The 25,138-nt window shown below is 38.0% G+C and overlaps 2 protein-coding genes across 3 annotated transcripts in view; both read left to right on the top strand.

Moving 5' to 3' along the window:
- tent2 (terminal nucleotidyltransferase 2) overlaps nucleotides 1–4,167 on the top strand; it is a 5,796-nt gene extending 1,629 nt beyond the window's left edge. Inside the window, exons 6-15 of the mRNA XM_026931077.3 lie at nucleotides 1–9; nucleotides 115–178; nucleotides 263–329; nucleotides 1,103–1,179; nucleotides 1,713–1,841; nucleotides 2,142–2,185; nucleotides 2,281–2,417; nucleotides 3,049–3,140; nucleotides 3,329–3,408; nucleotides 3,579–4,167. The exon at nucleotides 1–9 is cut by the window's left edge and continues 83 nt beyond it. Of these exons, the coding sequence (XP_026786878.3) occupies nucleotides 1–9; nucleotides 115–178; nucleotides 263–329; nucleotides 1,103–1,179; nucleotides 1,713–1,841; nucleotides 2,142–2,185; nucleotides 2,281–2,417; nucleotides 3,049–3,140; nucleotides 3,329–3,408; nucleotides 3,579–3,653 (774 nt within the window). The 3' untranslated portion in view covers nucleotides 3,654–4,167. The remainder of the gene's footprint in view (nucleotides 10–114; nucleotides 179–262; nucleotides 330–1,102; nucleotides 1,180–1,712; nucleotides 1,842–2,141; nucleotides 2,186–2,280; nucleotides 2,418–3,048; nucleotides 3,141–3,328; nucleotides 3,409–3,578) is intronic.
- Nucleotides 4,168–7,615: 3,448 nt separating this feature from the next.
- On the top strand, nucleotides 7,616–24,643 carry cmya5 (cardiomyopathy associated 5). Of its 2 annotated transcripts, XM_026931438.3 has the most exons (13): nucleotides 7,636–8,196; nucleotides 8,716–12,379; nucleotides 12,965–13,060; nucleotides 13,171–13,404; nucleotides 14,655–14,677; nucleotides 15,034–15,155; nucleotides 15,338–15,472; nucleotides 17,652–17,798; nucleotides 18,926–19,073; nucleotides 20,276–20,409; nucleotides 20,591–20,705; nucleotides 21,565–21,741; nucleotides 21,865–24,643. In XM_026931438.3, the coding sequence occupies exons 1-13, from the start codon at nucleotides 8,087–8,089 to the stop codon at nucleotides 22,115–22,117; spliced, it is 5,358 nt and encodes a 1,785-aa protein (XP_026787239.3). In that variant the 5' UTR covers nucleotides 7,636–8,086; the 3' UTR covers nucleotides 22,118–24,643. The 2 variants fall into 2 exon arrangements, 1 of the variants encoding a protein (XP_026787239.3); XR_008300836.1 differs by lacking the exons at nucleotides 18,926–19,073; nucleotides 21,565–21,741; nucleotides 21,865–24,643 and having other exon boundaries at nucleotides 7,616–8,196.
- Nucleotides 24,644–25,138: the final 495 nt, after the last annotated feature.

Here is a 25,138-nt window from a genome sequence, read left to right on the forward strand (position 1 = left end):
GAGGGTCCAGTAAGTCCATTTATTTGTGAGTAGGAACATAACATTAAGAGAAAATCAGCTTCTCATTTATTTATTGCTTAATTATAAATGTTGCTTATGTCTGTGCATTTATAGATTAACCAGAAAACAGATGCAGTGTACATACTCAGTCTTGTGCAGAAGCTGCTATACAAACTGTGTAAGTACATTTTCCTGAAATTTATAAAACAGAGCTGTAACATGAGTGAGGTTGAAATTTGATGAAATGTTCTTTGGTCCACAGCTTACATTGAGAGACCTCAGCTCATTCGAGCAAAAGTGCCAATACTGAAGTTCAAGGACCGAGTCAGGTAGGAACTCAGACAGCACAGAAACACAAGATCCTAGACATCAAATTATTACACATTGGACTTATTACACTGTAGTAATCTGCCTCTGTGACTCTTTTGGTCATATAGGTACATTTTTCAAGCATCAAATCATTGTGTGATATTTTTGGAGTTACTTGCTCTCTAGACCTGTATTCGAAACATACCGTTGCAATAATGTGTGTGACAAAGATTACGCGAGTGGAAGTACATTTCAGAGACAATTAATTACACAGCCAGGTTATGAGCTAAACTTACATTGTGCTTACAAACACTGACTACTTTATCAGGTGAGCCTACAATGTATGTGTACTTAGAAGGTAGAAAAGTTGATAACCTCCTGTAGGTGCACAGTTAAACACTATAGCCCCTGTTTTTAACACACAATTTGCATCTTCCTCTTGCTCTTCATCTCTGTTGTCAGCTGGATACATTCATATGTGTTGTTTGCAATGTTCTCAAAGGGTGTGTGATATCCCCAGCTACACTCAGACCTACACACTGTGCTCCACACAATACTGGGTCACTGCTGTACTGAATGTAGCTACAAAATCTACACCTTGGTGTAAATGTAAATTAACTTGACCAGTCATAGTGAAGGTTTATTTTCAAACCGAGCTTTCATACAGTGGGAATTTATTATTTAAGTCTTTAAAATATTGTGTTCATTGGCAACCCTGATAATTGCTGGCATAGTTGGATGACCAAAGCCGAGTATAATGATTTTCATCATATCAACTTGTGTCTTATTGCAGTGGCGTGGAGTTTGATTTGAATGTTAACAACACTGTAGGAATCAGAAACACGTTCCTTCTGCGGACGTACGCATACCGTAAGTACATCTCAAGTTCTCAAAGCGGGGTCTGTGATTTGATTTTGTTTTTAATGATGTGTTGAGAGTGATCACTACAAACTGCTATCTAACTATAATAACAAAATAATTACAATAAGCCTAGTTGACTGGACACACTGTTTTAATGGATTTAATCTAAAGTTTGATAACTTAAACCTAGGTATAAATAATGTCAACTTAAATATAATTGAAATTTAAAAAAAAAATCAGGAGAAGTGCTGTTTCAATGATACAAAAGTATTAACACAATACAACTGGTTTGTATTCACAGCTCTGTTATGGTTCATATTTTCTTAATGTTCTTAATGTTCTTTAAGCACATTAAATATAACCTGTGCTGTGATCTTTACGGCTGTCTGTGAATGTTTTATTTTTTAACACTGTAAGGGGGCCCTGGCTATCTGAGAACCCCTGGTCTAAATAATTGAAGTCAAGCAAAAGTGCAGGACTGGACCAACATCTTCCATATATTTATCCTGTTAATATATCTGCATCTGTGTCGTGTCATTTAGTTGAAAAGCGTGTTCGCCCCATCATCCTTGCGATCAAGAAGTGGGCTAGTCATCACAGAATCAATGATGCAAGCCGTGGAACCCTGAGCAGCTACACACTGGTCCTGATGGTCCTACATTACCTCCAGAGTAAGTGCCAGTTACAGAAATATGCACAAAAAGCCAATAGAGTGAGTTTCTATTAGCTATATACTGAAGACGTTTAGGTGTGAGATCAAATCCCTCAAAATCAGACCCAAATGTCTTCAGCGCATAGCAAAAACAAAAGAATTGGCTTTGTTGTTCCAATACAACAGGCATTGTGATCTGTCAAAAGGCCGAATAGTATGCCTGAAGTGGTCAAATTCCATAATTTATCCTTTACATTTGTTTATTTATGCAATCCTGGACTGATTTTAATGTTTACTATTAAAACTCTGTCCTGTTTAGCTCTTCCAGATCCTGTCATTCCTTGCCTTCAAAAGGATTATCCAGTAAGTGTTTGATCCACATTTGTGTGCATGTTTAACATAAGGGTCAGATTTATTTTGGTGGTGAAACAACTAACATGATAGCGATATTTCTGCAGGAGTGTTTCAGTCCTGTAATGGATATTCATCTTGTACCAGACGGACCCAAGAACATTCCTCCTTTTGTGTCGAAGAACCAGTCATCTCTTGGAGACCTGCTCCTTGGCTTCCTAAAATACTATGCCACAGTTTTCAGGTAAGTACTTTTTTGTTTTCATGCAGGTACTTGACCTCTTTAAAATTATTACTGTTTACACTTATGTAAGTAATCTAAATCTAATCTAATCTTTAGGCATTTGTATTTGACTTCTGACATTATCCTTATCCAGAGCTCCTGGATTCAAACGGCAAGAGTGTTACCACATACATTAACTCTTTATTGATAAAGTCAGTGGGAAGTTTGTGATATAACTTAAGCTTTAGTCCTTTCTTTACTGGGCACTTATCCTATGTCACTTCCTGCTCACTTACTTCCTGAATACTTACATATTCACTCTCATTCATTTCGTAGACACCCAATGTGTGTAAATGCCACATGGTTTAGAATTAGGCTATAGCGGTTTAAAGCTTTGCGTAGTTCCCTGTTAGACTGAGAGAGCTGCATGTCCCACAAATCTCCCAGGCTGCCAGGCTCTTGTTTCATTGAACTGTTTGACTGACAGCAACAGGTCTGACTCTTCCCCTTTTTGTGGCCCTGGCTATGCCTCCTGCATGGCTTATTTTATCATATTAAAAATGAACAATGCATAAGACAATATAAAGAAATGTACATGTGTGGCCATCATGGTGCCAGGTTTGAATTCCATGTGTTGCTGTTTGTGTTACAGATGGGACAAGCACATCATCTCTGTTCGTGAAGCAAAAGCTCTGCCTAAGGCAAACCGCTGGGAATGGAGAAGCAAATTCCTTTATGTGGAAGGTGACTCAATTTATTTTCTTCTTTCTGAGTCCTTAGAGAGCAAATATTTTTTTCCTTAATGGTTGTCCTTTCAGCTCTGTGCAGTTTCATACAGTTGTATACAACTTGTGGGATTGACATAAAAGCACAATATTTACAACTTCTCATTTTTCATTTTGCATTATGTAATTGCTTGTTTCTGTTTTCAGAACCGTTTGATGGCTCAAACACAGCCAGAGCAGTTCATGAGAAAATCAAGTTTGATGCCATCAAAGCAGTGTTTGCAGAGGTATTTAACTCAGTTGAAGTAATTACAAGACCACTTCAAGATTTATTCATGCACTGCTGTTTTCCCCTCGATTAGTTTTTTTTTTTTTTTTTTTTTTTTTTAAATTAAATAATTGAAATATGTTATATGTCAGTTTTAAGTGTCTGTTCTTACTGTGCATCTCTTTATAGTCCTGGCAGGTGCTGCAGGTGAGGAAAGATCTGAACTACATTTTACCCATCAGAGAGACAATCCCGAAAAGATAACCCAAGCCCAGTCTGCATTTATGAACCTTTTTTATTAAGAATGCTGAACCATCTTTATGATCTTTAAGTACGGCGGCCATCTTGAACCACTTTTCTTGCGTCACCACCTCTGCACTGTTTAAGTTTGTTGCTCAGCACTGCTAGCCACATGTTCCTTAAGATTAAAGAACAAAAAGCTGGAGACTCATATGAGCTTCAAACATGTGAGTAGATGAGGTTGTGTCCTTTGTTGCACAGTGTTTGTAAGTAGCTCCTCAGGTTCTGTCCCCAAACAGGTCACATTTCATTAATCTGTTCTGTATTTCTTCAGTGAAATATAATTAGCAGCTGATCTCTGATTTGACGCCTTGTTTTTGACACTTTAATTCATACCTGACTTCTCAAAGCCAAGCATTAGAAAATAACACATTGGTGTACGTTGGCTTTTCTTGCTTTGTTCTGTCACTTCTTGTACATTCTGTACAGTCTTTTTAATGTTTATTTAAAGAATTAAAATTTACTAATTTAAATGTTATCATGTTGGCCATCTTGTTACATCTGCATTTTAATCAAGGACAAGAAAATCATTGATGAAAAGAAACTTAAGGCTAGACACTACAGGTGAACAGTAGACAAGTGATATCACAATCAATCTTTGCCAGTGGAAGTATTTTTTTTCTTCTGGAACCTTTTCAAAAACATACATTTATTTATGCAAATACAGTCTGATTAAATATGCATAAACCTGCATACCTAAAACCTAAACTCTAGTCTTTTGATATTATTAGCATTAAAATACTTATTTCACTATGAAGATACTCAAGTTTTTTTTTAATAAAGAGAATACTAAGAAAATTATTTTATGCCATATTAAGTATAAATTCTTAAATTCAGCAATAATTAACATTTTGTGAAATTCCTCTATAATATCCTAATAATTAAGAATAGGAATGAACAAGTAAAACAAGCTTGTATATTACTACATCATTTTGGCAAATTTACAAAAACAGTGAAATAAATTTTTTTCTGTTGGGTTTTGATATTTCCATTGCTTCAGTTTAGAGGAGTTTATAGATCCACTTTGACAAAAACAAAACATATATGTGTGTGTGTGTGTGTGTGTGTATATATATATATATATATATATATATATATATATATATATATATATATATATATATATATATTTTTTTTTTTATTTTATTTTATTTTTTATTTTTTTTGTGTGTGTGTACATACATACAGTATACACAGTTCTTTTGCTTTCACTGTACACTGAAGACATTTGGGTTTGAGCTCAACAGTCAGTGACATCAACAACAACCTCCACAGGGATGAAGATCTCACAGTCCACCATTTGAAGAAGACTTCAAGAGCAGAAATATAGAGGCCATACCACAAGATGCAAACCACTCATCAGCAGTAAGAATCGGAAGGCCAGATTGGAATTCGCAAAGAAATACAGAGATTCACCACAAAAGTTTCCAAGATTAACCTCTTCCAAAGTGATGGAAAGGCCAAAGTGTGCAGAAAACAATAATCTCCTAATGATCCAAACATACAAGCTCATCGGTCAAGCACGGTGGAGGTAGTGTCATGGCTTGGGCTTGCATGGCTGCTTCTGGAACAGGCTCAATGATCTTTAGTGATGATGTAACTCATGATTGTAGCAGGAGAATGAATTGAGAAGTCTACAGAAACATTCTGTCTGCCAATTTACAGAGAAATGCATACAAATTTTTTTGGAAGGATCTTCATGCAGTAAGACAATGACCCAAAACACACTGCCAAAACAACAGAGGACTTCATCAGGGGAAAAAAGTGGAAAGTTTTAGCCTAGCCAAGTCAATCACCAGACCTTAACCCAATGGAGCATGCATTTCACCTCCTGAAATATATAATATATATATTATATATATTATATAATATATAATTTATTCACTTTACTTTAAGACTATCTGTTCCAGTATTTTTGCAAACCGGGTGGTCTGTCACCAAAGGTGCCATGTTCTAAGTTGTTTAACACATCTAGATGTAAATATCAGGAAATGAAAGCTGAAATTCGGAAATTCCTCAGTCGTTTAGAACAGAGGGATACTTACGTGAGAATGCTATTTGTAGATTACAGTTCAGCGTTCAATAGCATAGTTCCTCTAAACTGGACAGTAATCTAAAGGAATTGGGTATAAATGAATCTTTATGCAACTGGATCTCCAGTTGTCTCACTGGCCGACAGCAGGTGGTGAGGATGGGCCCTAACTGTTCCTCTCCACTAATACTCAGCACAATGGCCCCACAAGGATGCTAAGCATCCTCTCTTCTACTCCCTGTATACTTATAACTGTGTGGCCATGCACAACTCCAGTGTCATCATCAAATTTGGGACTGCAGTAGAAATAGTCAACAGCTTCAAATTCCTTGGGGTTCACAGCTCTGAGGATATCACATTGTCCACACATACTGGAGCTGTAGTGAAGATGGTACAACAACGCTTCTACCACCTACGGCGGCTAAGAAAGTTCGGCAACAACTCCATAGTTCTCAGGTCATTCTACAACGGTACCATTGAGAGCATCATGACTGGCAACATCATCTGTTGGTTTGGGAACTGCACTGCTTTCAAGCGCAGAACCAAAAAATTGCCAGAAATGGACTCCATAGTTCTCAGGTTGCTGTCACACTGATGCCAGGCAACAACCTCTCCCTTAAAGTTGGGAAAACAAAAGAACTGTTCACAGATTAGAGGAAGCAGGAAAGAAGACAGTACACACACAATTAACAGGACTGCAGTAGAAATAGTCAGCAGCTTCAAATTCCTCGATAAGAAGGTTTGGCAAGAACACCATAGTTCTCGGGTTGTTCTACAACGGTACCATTGAGAGCATCCTAACTGGCAACATCATCTGTTGGTTTGGGAACTGCACTGCTTTCAAGCGCAGAGCCAAACAAATAGCCAGAAATGGGACTCCATAGTTCTCAGGTTGTGTGCTAAGCCCTCTCCTCTACTCCCTGTATACTTATAACTGTGTGGCCATGCACGACTCCAGTGTCATCATCAAATTTGCTGATGACATAACAGTCATAGGCCTGACCTCCAACAACCATGAGACAGCATACACTGAGGAGGTCTGAGCACTGTCACAGTTGTGCCAGGCAACAACCTCTCCCTTAAAGTTGGGAAAACAAAAGAACTGGTCATAGATTACAGGAAGCAGGAAAGAAGACAGTACACACAATTAACAGGACTGCAGTAGAAATAGTCAGCAGCTTCAAATTCCTTGGGGTTCACAGCTCTGAGGATATCACATGGTCCACACATACTGGAGCCGTAGTGAAGATGGTACAACAATGCCTCTACCACCTACGGCGGCTAAGAAGTTTCTGCAAGAGCTTCACAGTTCTCAGGCCATTCTACAACAGTACCATTGAGAGCATCCTGACTGGCAACATCACCTTTTGGTTTGGGAACTGCACTGCTTTCAAGCACAGAGCCAAACAAATAGCCAGAAACGGACTCCACAGTTCTCAGGTTGCTGATGACACAACGGTCATAGGCTTGATCTCCAACAACCATAAGACAGCACACGGAGGAGGTCTGAGCACTGTCACAGTGGTACCAGGCAACAACCTCTCCCTTAAAGTTGGGAAAACAAAAGAACTGTTCACAGATTACAGGAAGCAGGAAAGAAGACAGTACACACACAATTAACAGGACTGCAGTAGAAACAGTCAGCAGCTTCAAATTCCTCGATAAGAAGGTTCAGCAAGAACGCCATAGTTCTCGGGTCATTCTACAACGGTAGCATTGAGAACATCCTGACTGGCAACATCACCTTTTTGTTTGAGAACTGCACTGCTTTCAAGCGCAGAGTCAAACAAATAGCCAGGAATGGCCAGAAATGGCTATTTGTTTTATACACATTGTATTTTACACTTAATGGTAAAAAGAACAATGAAATTTAACACTGCATTGAACTATCTTGTAGTTTTTCGGGTGTAATGAAATGACACCCTGTGTTATGGCCTGAGCACTGAGCTCATTATGAAGCATTTGAGTGAACAGTTTGTGGTGTAAAATTAGCTCTTGGCAGTTCACTGCTTCAGGCCTTCCCCTCGCAAAACATGGAGGTGTCCAACCAGTGTCATATTACACACCACAACACTCTTATAGTTTATCATCTAAACACCGCTGGTCATCATTTATCTTCTTTTGCTGTATAAAAAAAGAGACGGAACAAACAGCCTAGTACAGGCTGAAACCTCGTGTGAAGAGGAAAAGACCCGCTTTTCTGTTTTTCACACCGCGCGCGCCGAGCTCTCGAGAATAATTTGCATTCTATTTCGAGCGCGCGCTGAGTAAGGCGAACCACACTCCACTTGCGATGGTCCCAACACGAAGCGGCACTCCTTTAAATAAAAAAATAAAATAACTTCCACGGTTCTAGACGGACAAAATGGAGTCTCAAAGGCAGGAAGAAAGTGACAGGATTGAGCCGGAGATTCAGGACGACGGGACAGAGACTACCAACATTGACGAAGAAGAGGTTGAGGAACTACACAACAGGTAGCTGGCTAAAGCTAAAGCTAAAGCTAGTGCTCTTTTTAAAGATTACATGACTAATGCATGCTGTTATCTTCACTAAAAACCTTGAAACTATGAGTATTTAACAAGACCATAAAATAAAACCTGTTTTTTTTTACATTTTTATTAATGTATATGGCACAGATTGTTCCAGTTTTTTATATTAATATAAACTCTCTGTTTGTATCTTATTAATAAAATTAAGAGAATTAAACACATCCCAACCTATCTCTCTTTCATCTAATACAATACCTGTTATCCTTATAGTGCACAGATAGGGCATCACCACATGGAAGATTTTCACCTATGATATATTTTCCAGCCAGCAAAATATCTGTTACACTTGCAAAGCTACAAATCTCGTGTCCCAACAACTTTAGTTAACCACTCATCACTCCCAAGATGTTCTCAAGTTGCTGTACCATGTTCTCAGACATAACTTCACGTCATATTGAGCACTCTTTATAACCCCTGCTTTGCTTTTGAAATTTATTTGAACAGTTTAAAGGAAGTAGTCCAAGATCCAGCTGTAAAGCCCAAATTCCAGTGCCTGATGGTGGACCCGTCGTTCTCCATGGTGACAGTACAGAGCGAGGACAGTGGGATTGTGTGGGAGACTGCATCAAGCAGGTGCTCAACACCATGGGCCTCAGAGGCCAGCTCCCCATCAGATTCATACAGCCTGGAGGGTTCGGGAACACAGGGTAATATAGTTATCATTATGGATGAAGACAAAGTGAGGAGAAAGAAAAAAACAAGCAGCAGAGGGAAGTTGGGTGACAGGTTTCGCAGACCAGGCTCCAGATTGTCAGGTCCTGCAATAGGAGAGGAGAGACCTGCAATGATTGAAGTATCTGTGCCAAATATAAAATGTGAAGATTCAGAGGATGGTCAGACAGCAGAGGGAAAACCAGACAAGGATCAAGAGCTATTTAACCTGATTTCTGAGGGTTTTGAAATCCTCAATATTGTAGTACCATCTAAACTTCCTACAGTGGATGAGGAATGCAGTACAGTATTGGCAGACAATTTGTCCTACTTGGAGGACACTCCAAAGATCAAAACAAAATCCAAACATGAAAGCGCAGCTCCCACCACCATTCCTAATGTCATAGACATAGACATAGACATTCAAGAAATAAAAGATGATAGTCAAAAAGGCTTATCTCAGACCCCTGTTAATGAGCAGCTCAAGAAAGATGAAACTGATATGGACTACTTAGAGAAATTCACGCTGCTAGATCAACATGCCCCAGATGATGAGTCTGAGAAGTCTGAGACTACACAAGATATCCAACAAGAGGAACCTCAGGTGCCTGGAGAAGAACAAAAGGTGGAGCACACAGTTGTTGAGAGTTCCTTTGTCATTGTCAATGAGGTTGAAATTGAAGGTGATCATCTAGATGAAGTGTTTTATGGAGCAAGTTGCAATGCAGAACCTCAACTTCCATCACACCATAAAGAAGACAAAGAACATGCAAGTGGGAGCTTTAAAATGCTCAAAGAGTGTGGTTCAACTCTATTTGGCAGCCAGGAGTCTATCCTTACTCCGATTTTCCTTCCCCCTGGCCCACCCAAGATCATAGATCAAGATCTCCTTGATGAGCCAAGAGCAATGTCGTTCCATTACTTAGACCTTTATGAAGATGCAACTGGAGATAGAAAAAAGGATGAAGACGCCTCAGATATTGAAAGTGTTGTTTCAGAAAAGTCATTTAAAAGACGTTATTCTGATTCAGATGATGGAGATGGCTACCTGGAGAAATTCATATTGAAAGATGACACTCCAGTGGTTGAAGATGTACACAAAGTTGATACGCCAGGGAGTGACAGAGTGATATGGCCTCAAAGTAAATTTGAAATGACTGGATGTTTAATTCGTGTTAAGGAAGATGATGCTCCCCAAGAAGAGGATGTTGGTGTCAATCAAGCGGAGTTAGAGAGCAAACAGGTTATAAAAGATGAATATCAGCCTTCATATTCATCAAAGGACTATGAAGATTGTGATGGAGTGAAAACTGGATGTATGACAGTTAAAAGTGTTTCAGAGACTTTAGAGGGATGTGAAGATTGTGATTTGAAAACTGGCTGTGCAATCCAAAAGATGGTCTCATCTGATAAACTTCCTTTTAAAATAAATGAGGTACTTAAAACAGCAAATCAGGAATCAGATAAATCTATATTGATAGAAGATGAAAAACGAAATGAAGTTCAGGAATTAAAACACATGGACGAATGGGTTTCTGGAGGTTTAGTGGAAGAAAAATTGGCTGAATTGAATGACAAACTTGAGATTCTGCCACAAGAACCAACAAAATACGATGACAAAAAGGTGACTGATAGGGCAGCTGAACTTCAACAAACCATTGTTATTACCAAGGAAGAAGCATTGGACAAGGGGCAGCAAGTTACACATACAGCACAAGAAATAAGTAAACCTAATTTAGTGAAGGATATACATGTAAAAGATACATCAGCAACAACTACAGCTGAAGAGACAGGAATTGTACAAGAAATCAGTCAAAATACAGTCTGTGAACCAGAGAAATGTGAAGATGTGACCAAGCACGCTGGTGAAAAACTAACAGTTCCTGACCATGAATACCAAGTGAAAGTTAGTAAAGCAGTACTGGAAAGCAAATCTGAAGTTCTCAAGCATAGGGAGATACCTGCTGTAGAGGAAGACCTGAGAGATACTGCAGTCCAGTCCATTTTACCTGAAAGTGGGAAGCAGGAGCAAGTCACTGAAAAAACTATGCTACCCGAGGTGGAAGGCCACATTATAAGTGAATCTGTAGACAGTGAAGTCAAAACTGATCTTAAAACTATAAGTGAACAGAAAGTTTTGGAGGAATTACTGGTAAGTGAACTAGACACGACTGAAGAGAAAGTTGAAGAAATCAAGGTCGAGGCCACCGAACAGCTAAAAGAACAGACTGAGACAGACACAGTGCCAGTGTTTGATAAAAAGACTTCAGCTACAGACAGTGTAACACTAGAGAAGACAGAAACAGTAGATTCAGCCTCAGCTGTGGAAAGTCCAAATAATTTAGCTAAGTGTGTCTTTACACCTGAGAAGAAAGAGGGTGAGTTGGGGGAAATGGAGAAATACTCAGAGATACCAACAGGTTATGATAAAATCCTGGGGATCTCAGGCGAAACCAAAGAGGCTGAAAGTGATGTTGTAACACTAACACAAGAAATTCCTGTAGCATGTCCTTCTGCTCCAGAAATCACAGAAAGATATCTGGCAGCAGCAGTGGTTGATGAGGAAGTAGGCAGGGAAGAGAACCTAGAGCTGGCAGATGCTCCTGTTTTATATGACTCACATGCTGAGATTAAGATGATTTCACTGATTCCTGCTTCACAAACAGATGACTCATCCAAAGTTACTGTGCCACCACCTGTAACAAAAGAAGAGGACAGTGAGATAAGGGATGTAGACAGAAGTAACTTAGAGACCACTGGTGAGGCCCTTAGGCCTGTATACCCAGTAGCTGTAGACGAAATAGATGGTGTCTCTAAAGTGTCGGTGCAAGAGGTGGAGGGAAAAAATGAAGGAAAATCGAAAAAAATACTTCTAAAGGATACACACAAAGAAGAGTTATGGAGAACTCTGGTGCCTGCAAGTCCTTCCCCTCCAGTGGAGATACAGGACTCAACAATGAGGGTTTCACCTTTAGAAGAAGTAGAATACATTAAAGAAAATAATAACTTTGCCGTGGATCGAAACATAAAAAGGGACACGGGCCCCTTTTCAACTTTACGGAGTTTTAGCCCACTGGAAGACCTCTCTGGGTTCGGCCGTGATTTGGCAGAGTTTGATTTGCAAAAGGAAATATATGAGGAGCTAGATTACGAGATGGTCACTGAGCAAGATGCAAGACAGTCAGAGACTGAAGTAACTGTAGGTAAAGAAGATCGTGGCCAGGATCAAGAGCGTGGCCAGGATCAATCTCCAGAGCCAACAATTGAGGCAGACTATGAGTTTATTGAGGATTTGGATGACACCCAAATATCAGAGCTTAGGCAACTGAAGGAAAAAGGAGAAATTAAGCCAATGGATGCATTCTGCCTTGTCTGTCATTGCCCAGTATTAATGAGTGAAGGCGGCCATGAAAATCATGAGGCGTCAACGTTGGAAAAAGCATTTGAAGACATTAAGGTAAGATTCACTTCACTTCAAACTTTCCTACGTATACACTCCATAATTTCCACTGTGATATGATCATGATTATATCAGATTGGAAATTATGGAGTGTATAGGTAGGAATGTTCCTCCATGGTCCTCCATGACATCATCTCTTGACAGCAGCCTGACATCTGATCTACATCAAGAGTTCTCTTGGGGAAACTTGGATCATGAAGTCATCAACAGTTATTTTGATGCAGAGCCAGTGACTCTTCACATTTAAAACCTTGACAGAACTACTTACATACAGTATTTACTACTTACTTTTAGTTTCACTGCCTGTTGATAGAGTTTTCAGCATACTCTTAGTATAACTCAGTGAGTTTTGAGGAAAACACATCTCCAAAAAAAATCACAGAGACAAAAAAACAACTATAATTCATCACTGAAGCTGTATTTATTCCCCAAACAATAAATCAGTCCTCAAGAGTTGCACCTGTAAAAAGCCCAACATCCAACAATGTCCCACATCCAAGGTGGTTACAGTGACTAGGTGAAAATGTGAATGTTAATATGAAAGTTTTAAAAACATGATCTGTTTTGTGTTTCTGTTCTCAGAATCAGTTGAGTAACTGGATATCAATTTTACAAGAAAGATCAGAAAATATTGAAGATATGGTATCTGAACTTGAGCTGGCGTATAACTCTGTGGAGGTATACTCTGATTTAAATGCAGAATTTGCATTTAAAAGGTTTGGCATTACATTAGCTAATGACCAAATTTCCAAAGTGCATATGATTGTGTCCTTGTCTGGCGTCAACAGGAGCAATGCAAGGATGGCGAGAAAGCCCTGGACGAGCAGAATGAAGAGATGATGAAGCTGGTGATGGAGCGGTATAATGAAATGTCTCAGACTATGGAGGAGGAGAAAAAGGCCAAACTTGAGCAGCTTTACGATCAAATTGTGTCTTTCCAAGAAAACACTGATGCAGCCAAAGAAACAATGGAGACAACAACAAAAGAGATGGAAGAGACAGATGAGTTAGCATTTTTGTCGGTGAGTGTGGCTTTACTGAAACTTTGTTTTCCTTTGATTTACATATTTTTATATGCCAAGCCATGCTCATTTAAATCAACATTATTTAATACATTTTAAATGTTTATATTTGACCTAAAGCAGAATTAGTCAAAATTGGTCAAGATTACATCTCAAGCAGTTAAGTAGGTGGAGTTCAACAACATTTGAATGTTTGTTTTTATTTTTGAGCCCACCCCCAGTCCCACCCATGTACACAAAGCTCCGCCCCTGAACCTACGATGGCTCATAGGTTTCAACTAGAGTTAGTATACTAACTAGAGTTAGCATTAGCAGGGACCAACATGAGATGACTTTCAAGTTCACTTGGCCATTCATCTGCTTGAAAGTCAATTTATAACACTACAAACATGTGAAATTCGGCTTGTGATGATTTATGAGAATGGTCAAAAAACTCTGTCCGGTTTTCATATCTCAGAAGACAATCCAAAGTATTGCGCTACCTGACTCTCTTAGTGATAAAAATGTACCTACTTGATTCGTTATTCACCATTCAAACAATTCAAACAATTCAGATTCAGAAACAATTCAAAATTTTATCCATTCAAACAATTCAAAGTGTTATACAGATTGTGTTTATGTACCTGTCCAGGAGCAGCATTCCATGTCCAGCTTCATCCCCTTCACCAGTAATACATTTCTCAATCTTTGAAATCACATTATTGTTCCTTATTGTTTCTTATTGTTAAGTTCATTTGAAGCACTACGTGGATTGTTTTGCCCACAGGAGAATCTGGCTGTTCTGGGCATTTACTGTATTCTTTCATGTTTTGCCCCTTCATTCCTCCCCTCAGACTGAGAATTGGCAGGAGTGAAGGGGCATTGGGGATTGTCTATAAAAAGAGGCCCATGTAAACGCAAACAAGCACTACTGTCCATACCGTTGTTTTCAATATTGGGTTTTCTCAGCCACATAATACACTTGTGCTCAGGCCATGACTAAAACAATTATTTTTTTTAATCATATTCTACATATTTTGCAGGTTATCTGTACTAGTATGAAAAAAAAAATCACCTTTGGCACCTTTAATCTCTGCCAGCACTATGTAGTTTTGTTTGTCATTGTCTTGTAAAATTATATTGTGTCTGATTTTGTCTAAAAGAATAACATAGAACATAGATTGTCATTATCATTATTGTCATCATGTATGTGAAATTAATTCTTCAGACGGAACTGTGTCAAATCAGATATCTTTTTCTTCCATCCCCAGTCATACAAAGACATTGATATGAGGTAACTAATGAGTGTGTTGCACATGGATTGATCTTAGTAAACTGTGTGACGGTGCTTGATATATTTTGAATACAATCTGTTACAAATTTGAAATGTTTGCAGTGAACAAGATGAAGTGTTTGCTGATGTCTTTTCTGCTTCTCTTTTGAAATGTCTAATTATTTGCGAGTTTTTTTTAATTAAATTCTGCATGTGGATACAGCATTGAAGCTGAAATGAATGTGGGAGTTTGCCCTGTAGTTCAGCAATAGAGATGAATGAGGGAGCTATGCTGTATAATATCTTATAAAAATATATACTGTATATGTAAGACTTCATATCTTATACTCTACATTTGTGTTATTGGTTTATGACAGGTTAAAAACAGCTTTAGACTCAGCCATGTCTCTAGAGCTTGGCCCACGAGGTTTGCTTGTATTTGAAGATTATGCCAAAGGCACCACAGGAAATGAGAAGAAAAACCGTCAAGTCATTCCAGGTATGTCCTTAATTTATCAGGTTTGTAATGGACTCAATTTGAATCATGATTTGATTTGAGTATGATAATGGTGAGAAGGAAGCCAAAGGTCTAACTTAATCTACTGCTTATTTCAGTTTGACCCTACATGTGCTATCAGTTTATCAGATCCTGAGCAGTCTTTTTGTTTCCACTATTAATAGTGCCCCAGCAACCCCATCTTCAGCCGCAGGAGGCTAATTCTGCCACAAGCACCTCCGTCACCGTGTACTGGACAGTGAATGAAGGAGACATCATCGACTGTTTCCAGGTCTACTGCATGGAAGAACCTCAAGGAGGTAGGACAGGGTGGAATCAAATTTATAGGAACCCAGGGTCTTTTATCCACAACTGGCTTGAGAGTCAAATCTGTAGTCTTCCAGTGATGTCTGTCAATACTAGTGTTTGTTCTGTTCTGGGGGACGTTAGATTGGAATTGCAGTGTAACGAACTTTTCTATTCTGTAACACTTCAGTATATGCTATGTTTGGAGGGCCACATATTTGACATACAGTCAGATCCATAAGTATTTGCACAGTTACACAATTTTCGTAATTTTCCTCTGTACACCACCACTATGGATTTGAAATGAATCTGAGCAGCAAGTATAGCTCTATTCGCTTCAGAATTCAGCAGTCATTTCATCAATAAACACTAGTGATCCAGTTCCATTGGCAGCCATACATGCCTGTTCCGTAACACTGTCTCCACATGTTTGACTGATGATGTGATATGCTATGGAACATGAGTCCTTCCTTTCTTTCTCCACACCCTTCTCTTCCCATCATTTTGGTACAAGTTACTCTTGCAATCTTCTGTGGTCTTCCAGGCCTTTTGGTGTTGCTGAGCTTGCCAGTGAATTCCTTCTTTTTAAGAATGTACCAAATTGTTGATTTGGCCACTCCTGAAGTTTCTGGTGTCTCTCTGATAGGTTGGTTTTGTTTTTTCAACCTAATGATGGCTTCTTTCACTTGCATTGACACCTCTTGGACTGCATATTGAGAGTTCCCGTGAACAGCTACCAAATGCATATTCAACACATGGAATCAACTCCAGACCATTTATCTCCTTAATTTGTCGTGAAATAAAGAGGAAACAAGCCACACCTGGCCATGAAACTGCTTATCAGTTAGATTGTCCAATTATTTTTGAGCCTGTGAAAATGGAGGGACTCTGCAAAAAATGTCTGTAATTCCTAAACGGTTACTGCAATATTTTTGTTAAACCCCTTGAATTAAAGCTGAAAGTCTACACTTCAATCACATCTTGATTGCTTCATTACATTACACTGGTAATGTACAGAGGCAACATTATGAAAATTGTGTCACTGTCCAAATACTTATGGACCTGACTGTATAATTTGTTAAGCTAATACGTGTGCACATAAGTAGTGAATATCAATTATTTGGCAGTGTTCCCAGCTTATTACTGCTAGGTTTGAGTTTAGTGTAAAGTGTTACCAATATATTTAATTGTTTGACAATTATTCATATGAAACAAATCTATCTCAATATCTTGTTTACACTCCATTTGTGTCCTTTTTAAAATTGTCTCTGTTACTAGTTACAGCAAATCTGACATTTTTGTTACATTTGGGTTTGATTGTCTTGGCACTTACCATCATTTTACTTGACACAACTTTACCATGTCTATCCATTACTTTCAGCTTTGCACTGTAAAATGAGCTTTGTAGTTAACATATAGAAATAAGCAGACATTTATGAGAACTCTTTGTATACTGTGTGTTTGTGACAATTGAGAGCATAATTAAAGAGTTACACTAACCATTTTACTAATCATTTCCAGAAACAGTAGTTATAAAGTAAAGTAAAACCTGCAATTTAAGATAAGAATATGAGACACTTAAGAACCTGTTAATGTTGTCAAATATGCATTACATGTGTGCACATGAATTAATGTAGAACAGCTCAGCTCAGAAAGTAATTCCGGCTGCAAGGCAAATCACAGGTTTATATTAATGTGCCCATTCTAATACATTATCATTTCAGTAGTAACAAATTATACAGGGAATTGTATAACTGATTTTTAAATGTGTGTATTTGTTGAAGTTTTCTGTGAGCAAGCTTGATTTATTTATTAACATTTTTGGAAGGAGTCTCCAGTGTCAGCACTTTGTAATAGTGAGGCTGTTCCTTTACTTTTGAGGTAGACTGTTTTTGTTTTTGTGTCTTTTTTTCAAGAGAGCGGGAAAAATCAAGCTGGTGAGGGAACAGCTGTTTATAGCTTTTATAACATGAGTGATGCTTCTTGAATGTTCAGCAACATTAAATGTAACTATAAACGGATAAAAAGTACAGTGTGTTATTCTAATGCATTGTTAGCACTGGTAAATAAAACACAATGGGGCAATATTTTCCCCATTGTGTTTTGCTCCTTACAGAACCATTACCTGATACTAGATACCAAGTTTTTTATTTGGTTAAACTGAAGTAGATTGCTGTTCATTCTGATCTGTAGCCATCTCAGAGGAGTACAGAGTGACAGTGAAGGAGAGTCACTGTAATCTAGAAGAGCTGGAGCCAGATAAGTGCTATAAGGTGTGGGTGATGGCAGTGAACTACACTGGATGCAGCCTGCCCAGCGAGAGACTTCCTTTCAGAACAGGTCAGTGTGATATAGTACTGTGCAAAGGTTTTAGACTATCCATGAGGATTATATTTCCAGAAAATTATCTGAATGGTAAGTGTTTATGTGTTTAAAATCCCTACATGACATTAGAATAAATCTAGTCTGACATAAATACAAACCATTCCGCAAAAAATGTTCTCATCTTAACAGTCATATCCTTATGGGACATAAAGAAATGTAATCAGATATTTGTTCTGTGTCTGATAGAGTCATCTGGCACCAGTGTAAACGCTTTGCGTCTGAGAGCTCTTATAAAAATGGCCTTGTGGGGCATATTTTAGTTAAGAAATCATTTTTCATAGAAAAGCTAAAAGCCAGAGAACTGCTAGAGACCGTAAAACACGAAGCAGCTACCAGAGACAGAAAGTCTTATGGATAAGTGAGTGCAAATAAGAGATTCATTGACAAAGGTACCAGAGGAAGAGCTGATGAGAAGTACGCTGATGCCTGTATGCATGTTTCTGTGAATTACATTCATTCGGTCACCTTTAGTAAAGGATTTATCGCAGCGATTCTGGAGCCAATCCCGGTAACACTGGCAGAGAGACAGGAATACACACTGACTGGGACGCACGTTCAGTGCAGGGCACATGCACACACATTAACACACTCATTCACACTGAGGGGCAAAATAATATAGCCAGTCTGCCTAACAGCATTTTTTTGGGGATGTGGTAGGAAACAGGAGAACTTTGAGGAAACCCTCTGTCATATTCTGGAGATGAATATCAACCATGTAGAGTAGAGGATGTAGAGTAAGTCTAAACAAGTATAACAGGGATATAAACAGATTGTGATTGACAGGTTGTATCTTTGGGAAAATTACTGACTGTAAAAACCTTGCTTTCAGCGTAATAACAACTCCAAACACACACAGCTACTTTTGAAAGGAAGTCTGACTGGACACTTACGTGTATTATTATACGGTGTCAGAACACTATTACTGAATACATATTTTTACAGTATATTATATAAATTTCAATCTGTGCATGTGAATTAGAGATACTGTATATCAGAATTAATATGATTTAGCCTTAGTATTAAGATTAATCCATCCACTTATTTACAGTACAGTTAATCCTTTACTGTGTCTGTTCGGACAGCCCCGTCTGTTCCTGTGATTAACCCAGAAGCCTGCACAGTGTTGTGGGACTCTGCTACAATCCGCTGGAGCTCATCTCTGCACAGTGCTGCGGAGAGCTTCACTCTAGAGTACTGCCGCCAATACGCCCTGGAGGGAGAGGGCCTCAGGTGCATGTCAAATAGTGCACGCTATACTTACTAATCAAGAACCTGAGAGATTCTGCCATTCCCATAGGGTTCTTGTTAAAGCAATACTTCAGTCTTTTTCAACCTATTCTGTATCTGCTGAATCTGTGGAGTATGTGATACTATGGATAAAAAATTCATCATGTTTTCCAGGACTGAAAACAGTACCATCTATAATGGAAATCTAAGGGCAATTGTTGAATTCTATTAACAAGTGTGTCAAGTACATGATTATTTAATGTGGATCTAAAACTACATTACAATCAGTAGCACCCCAACAGTAAGTCTTAGGATGAGACAGAAATGAGAGAATGTCTTACTAAAGCTGTTCTTATGGGGTTTTATCCAACTTTCCAAGTAAAATAAAAATAATTCCAATTGCTTACACTTTTCCTTATTTGCGGTATCGATGCAGGGTCAGGTTTTGAGCTGTGCTGGCCGTTGGTCCAACAACTGGAAAATGAGAACTGTGTCTGAAAGGAAGAATTCTACCAATTTAGAGCTTATTTTATAAAGACGTTTTATGAAAATGACAATAGCATCAGGGGACTTTGCATTTCTGGTTTCTCAGTAACATGACAAGCTTAATTTTTTTTATCATATTAACTTCAAGAGAGAGAAATAAGCTGGTATGGGAACATCTGTTCATAACTGCTATAATGTAAGTGAAAAAAGGAACTTGTCTTGTGGACATTCCACAACAAATGAATGTAACTATGAATGATTAAAGAAGTGTCATTCTTTCATAAATGAAAAATTCCAATCCTTGGCAAATTGCTGTGGTATAAGAGGAATAAATAACTTAGAGAAATTAAAGGAAAATAATCCACTTCGTGGTGTTAACATTACATATGCAGTACATAGAAAAGGACGAGTACTCCCTTAACATCAATTTTGTTTTATATCTCATTAGGATGTAACAGAAATGACACACTACCTATCTTACATATTGCCCTATGAAGTGCCAACAAATAGCAAGAAGCCCTTGATACAGACGCATAGGTAAAATTGCCTCTCTGCCCTAACTGCCTCAAGCAAAACTGTATGACATCTACAAGGGTTTATTCTCCAACGCACTGCACAAGGAGCTACTGTTTGCCTTGATGCCCCCAAAATGCAGCTTACAGCACTTAGAGGCATTATAGTAAGATAAAGCTGACTGATAATGATCTCTTTCCTCACAGGTCTGTGTCCGGAATAAAAGGCTGTGAGCACAAGGTCCTCCTGCAGCCCAATGAGAACTTCCTCTTTTACATCAAATCAGTGAACAGTGCAGGAGCCAGTGACCAGAGCGAGGCAGCTCTCATCTCCACACGAGGTTAGAGCCGAGAGCACCTCAGTATATCATTACAGTCAGATCATTTTTCTCATCGAGGTAACATCTGCGTCTGTATTTTGTGCTCGTATGTATATATATATATATATATATATATATATATAGTTGTCCCATGAGCCTCGGTGCTGATGTAGTTGTTTCAGTCTGTTTTTTAACTATTCAGGTACCAGGTTCCACTTACTGAGTGAAACAGCTAATATGGTGCTCAAGATTTCTGAGGACAAGAACTCTGTGCAGTATCCTGTGGAAACCTACAATAAGATGTCTGCATTTATCGAGTGAGCGCTTAAATTTATTTGACGAGTATAAACGAGAATAGTTCCTTCCGTATCTGTAGCACTGGTCACTGGTTGTCTTTAAATGATCTACCTCTTCACCAAGCACTTAAATGAGAAACAAACAAACAAAAGCCCTTGACATGTATGGTTTTTGTTGCTGACCAAACTCAAACTACTCTCTAACAAGGTTTTAGTTTGATAGTATTCTTAGACCCTGACCTATTTATACTAGCATGAAGATTGAAGCTTCTGTGCAGAGTCACTTCTGTGTAAGTCCATCTGGATTAGGACGTCTGCTAAATGCAGTAAATGTAAAATTAGCATGAGTGATTACCAGGGACAAGAAATTTGATGTGTTTTCCCAAAACAGACTTAAATTGGGAGTCTAAGGGGAGTTGATAAACTCCATCAATACATTTTTATGCAAAATGCAAAGTTTTGTAGCTTTTATGATTCTGGTATGGTGTGATTAAGATCTACATCTGTGTAAGTCATTCAAAAAAGATGGTACTATTTTTCAAAAGAAAGAATTAGTAATTTTGGTTACCAGTATAGACTTATATATTATAGACTGTTTGGAAAGACTATTACATTTGAATAAAAATATATAATAATAAATGTTTCATCCTGCTATATTTTAACTGTTTTGAATTAATGTTATATACAGTCACATTTTCAGGATTAAACACCTGCCCTTAGACTTCAGCTATATATGAGTATAAATGAGTTTTGTGTGCTTTTCTCAGTACAGGAAATTCTTGTCCTTGGTAATTACACATACACTACAGTTGTATTTCTTCAGTTCGAGTTTGACTGCTGTTCTTTCCACATTTTCTTACACATACTCTTTTCTTGGCAGATGTCCAGGAGTGAGGGGCGAGCTTCTGCCGTCTGTTGGATGTCACTACTGGGAAACAGTGGTGGCTGGCTGTAAAGCCTACCGCATTGGTGTTGCCTATCAGACAGAACCACAGGACAGCACAGTGGGTGACAGCAGCACCTCCTGGTGTCTGCACTGTGTACCCACATCCATCAGGTTTGATACCATCACTGTTGTTTTGCATTCATGCCATCATTATTTAGCTGAGAAACAGTGGTTTGTGTTTCCATCTCGTCATTTTCCATCATCCTCATTCCACTTCACTGTTCACTGTCACAGCTGTAGGTTCGAGCTGCTCCATGACAGTGTGGAATCGGACATCTTTGTGACGAACGTTCCTACTCGTATCGGCACTCTGCTGGACTTCGCACAGGGCCGTTTGGTCTTCTTCAACGCTCAGAATGGCCAGTGCCTGGGCTCATTCCAGCAAGCCTTCATCCAGCCCTGCTACCCCGTATTCACCCTGGAGAGACCTGGTAACCTGGAGCTTAAAATGACCATGGAGGTCCCAGAGTTTGCCAAGCACTGGTAGCTCAGATAAAGATGGATTTCTGGAGAATCCATCTTTATCTTCTTGGCCTTGGGATCTGCAATCTGTCAGACTGCGTGTATGTGTGTGTCATATTTATTAGGTTCTTGGAAAGAAATTTGAAATTTAGGGCTCGAGTTAGTGTGAGGCTTCTCTCTTTGTACATGATATGAAGTTTTTTTTTTTAAAGGAATAATCCAATTTTTCAACCTAATCTCTATCTAGCACATAGAATCTTGATTGATTCCCTGTACTGGGACAAGAACGGAAAACTAATCGCCTGGAATTAACAGTAATCTTTAGTGTGTATTTATTTATTGTACTGACAAAAAAAGGAAACTCCCCCTTTTTTTTTTAATTAGAAACTCACTTATAATAGAAGCCTAAGGGCGCTTGTTAAATTCTGTCAATAATATGCAAATATATAACTCAAGTTCAAAATATGTCAGAATGTCATACTAAAGCTGTTGTTACAGAATTTTATCCAAGGTTCAAGCACTGGAGTAATACAGTGCAAAGCAATTCTAGTCACTTTTGTTGTATCCATGCAGGTGGAACTTGAGGCACTTCTGTACTTATGGCATAACCACAAATTATTGAAAATAATACAAATACAAAATTTACACAAACCTTTGAAGAAGTCATTAAAATGGTGCGCAAAAAGTTTACTGATGGAATTCAGTAACCACCCTTAGACTTCTACCATAAATGAGTTTGCAGTAAAAGGTTTTCTGTTTGTGTTTGTGTCAAGATTATTGTTGGTGGTAATAACACACATTACACAGGCAGTTGACTGAGAATAGGTTAAAAAAGTAATACAGTGGAGTATTCATTTAAGGTAAAGATGTCTTTTAAAAGGGAAATGCTATTTTAAAGTGTTTTTCCATTTTGTTTTGGTGGTTAATATGGTTTATGGGTTTGTAAATATGGAAATGGTGAATGAATACTATTTATTTGATCATTTAATAAGCAGCGTAATTTACTAAAAGCGATGGAGTATAGGGTGCATACTTTGAGAATAATATGCTATACTATGGAGTATAGTGTACTAGTATAGTATAGTACTATACTTAGTATTATAGTATATACTTCTCCAGGATTTTGAGCAAATTTTATTGCAGTGCTAATCACGTTTACTTTTATCACTCGTTATCATTTCCCTGCACTGTTCACATCATAGCTGACCAGTAGATGCTGCTGTAGTCTTGTGCAGTTTTCAAGTATTTCATTTATTTTTTTCCTTCTGCTCTGTTCAGGGGAAAATTTTTCACTTGCTAATTCCTACTGTCTGGCACCTTTTTCTTAATAACATTTGAACGCAATCCCATACTTAATCACTTTAATTTGCAAATATGTCTCTAATTTGATTACTGTCTATATTTTCTAGATGTCTAATTTATATATTAAATACTTAATCTCATCGTTATTATTATGTTACTCTCTGGCCCGAATAATTACGATCTGTTTAACTGTTTAATTATGTGTTGTTATAGCCCTCTGATGGAGAGATTCAGAATACTGGAGTAACTCTGAACATCATGGAGTGAATAATAACTTATTTGACATTTCTAGTATTTTGTTTAAATGCCTCTCAGCTTTTTGGTTCAACTTTTGCCATCATATTTTCTTAGAGATCACATCAGGTCTAGAAAGAACAGTCTATGTAACTGTTCTCCTATGAACTGAAATATTATTGAAGTGCTTTTGCATGTTGATGCCTGGCTATGCCAGCAGTGAGAGTCTGTTATTTCTGAATTGACAGTGGTTTAATCAGAGATGATTTTATGGATTTACTGATAACGAGATGTCTAAAATGTCCATATACAGTATTTCCAACATACAAGAATACATATTTTTTTCACATTTATTCTTTTTAGTGGTCATCTTTGACCATATTGATTTTTTTTTTTGCATACACTATGTATTATATTGTTTATAAACCCAAACATTTTTTTTCTTGTAATCAGCAGTTATTTATCTTCAATTTGTAAAGGTCCTTTCTATGTTTAATTATGGTGTATTTTTTGTAATTGTATGAAACAAAACCAGACTAAAAGTGATCAGTTTCACTGACAGCATGAGACTGATTAGATTAAATATCAATTTAAATATTATAATCGTTTTATATAGATTATAGATTGAATATTTATATATTGTTTCTCACACAGTGAGCTGAATTCAGAGCAGTTCCCTTTTTGACAGGTTTACAGTATATTAAAATACTCTTTTATCTACCACATGGGGTTAATTGTACAATAATGAGCCATTGACTTGCTTCAGTTCACTGTATTTTGTGGATAAGTCCTGAATTTCACATTGTGATGCCTAACCCTTGGACTAATGACTAATAAATTTTGGTATAATATACGCTCCAACTCATCTGCAAGCAGAAATTTGAGCTTGCAGCTTAGAGAGCTGTTTACTGGCTGAAAAGTATTTGAATTTAAAGCACAGTGATTTACTCAGTGATTGTCTCTAGTAAAATGTGCACACTGAGCTAAACAGAATAAAACCACACACAGTAAATCAGTTCTTCTTTTTGTTCTCTTGAATGCCGTTACGCAAATCCCAGAAATGAATGAAATGTGTTTTGAAGCCAGCCACACTGAACCTCAGTCAGTCAGTAACATGTTGTTTTAAAAAAAGGACAATTCTTAGGAGCAGAGGAATTAGACATCTGTTTTACAGTCAAAAACATTTTGTCCTGCACTTCCAAAACACTGCCAGGCTTTCAGAGCAGACAAAGAAATTCCCAGTGGTAATCAGCTCAGTTCTTCCAAAAAAGAGGTCTTGATTTTCCGTAGAACGGTTTGTACTTTCACTAGATTTACTAGTTTGTTAAATATATAAATATGCACCTCTGTAAATGTAAGGATGCATTTTAGTTTCCCAGAATCGGGTTACAGCTCCAAGAATAATCTAGCGATTGTTCTGATCATCTTCTCATACCTGTAATTTCTGCTCTCGCCTTATTTCTGGTAAAGAACTAAGAAGTGAAAATACTCAAGGAGTAGGAAAACTGGG

The sequence above is a fragment of the Pangasianodon hypophthalmus genome, chromosome 24 (assembly GCF_027358585.1).
Source record: "Pangasianodon hypophthalmus isolate fPanHyp1 chromosome 24, fPanHyp1.pri, whole genome shotgun sequence".
Taxonomy (NCBI): domain Eukaryota; kingdom Metazoa; phylum Chordata; class Actinopteri; order Siluriformes; family Pangasiidae; genus Pangasianodon; species Pangasianodon hypophthalmus.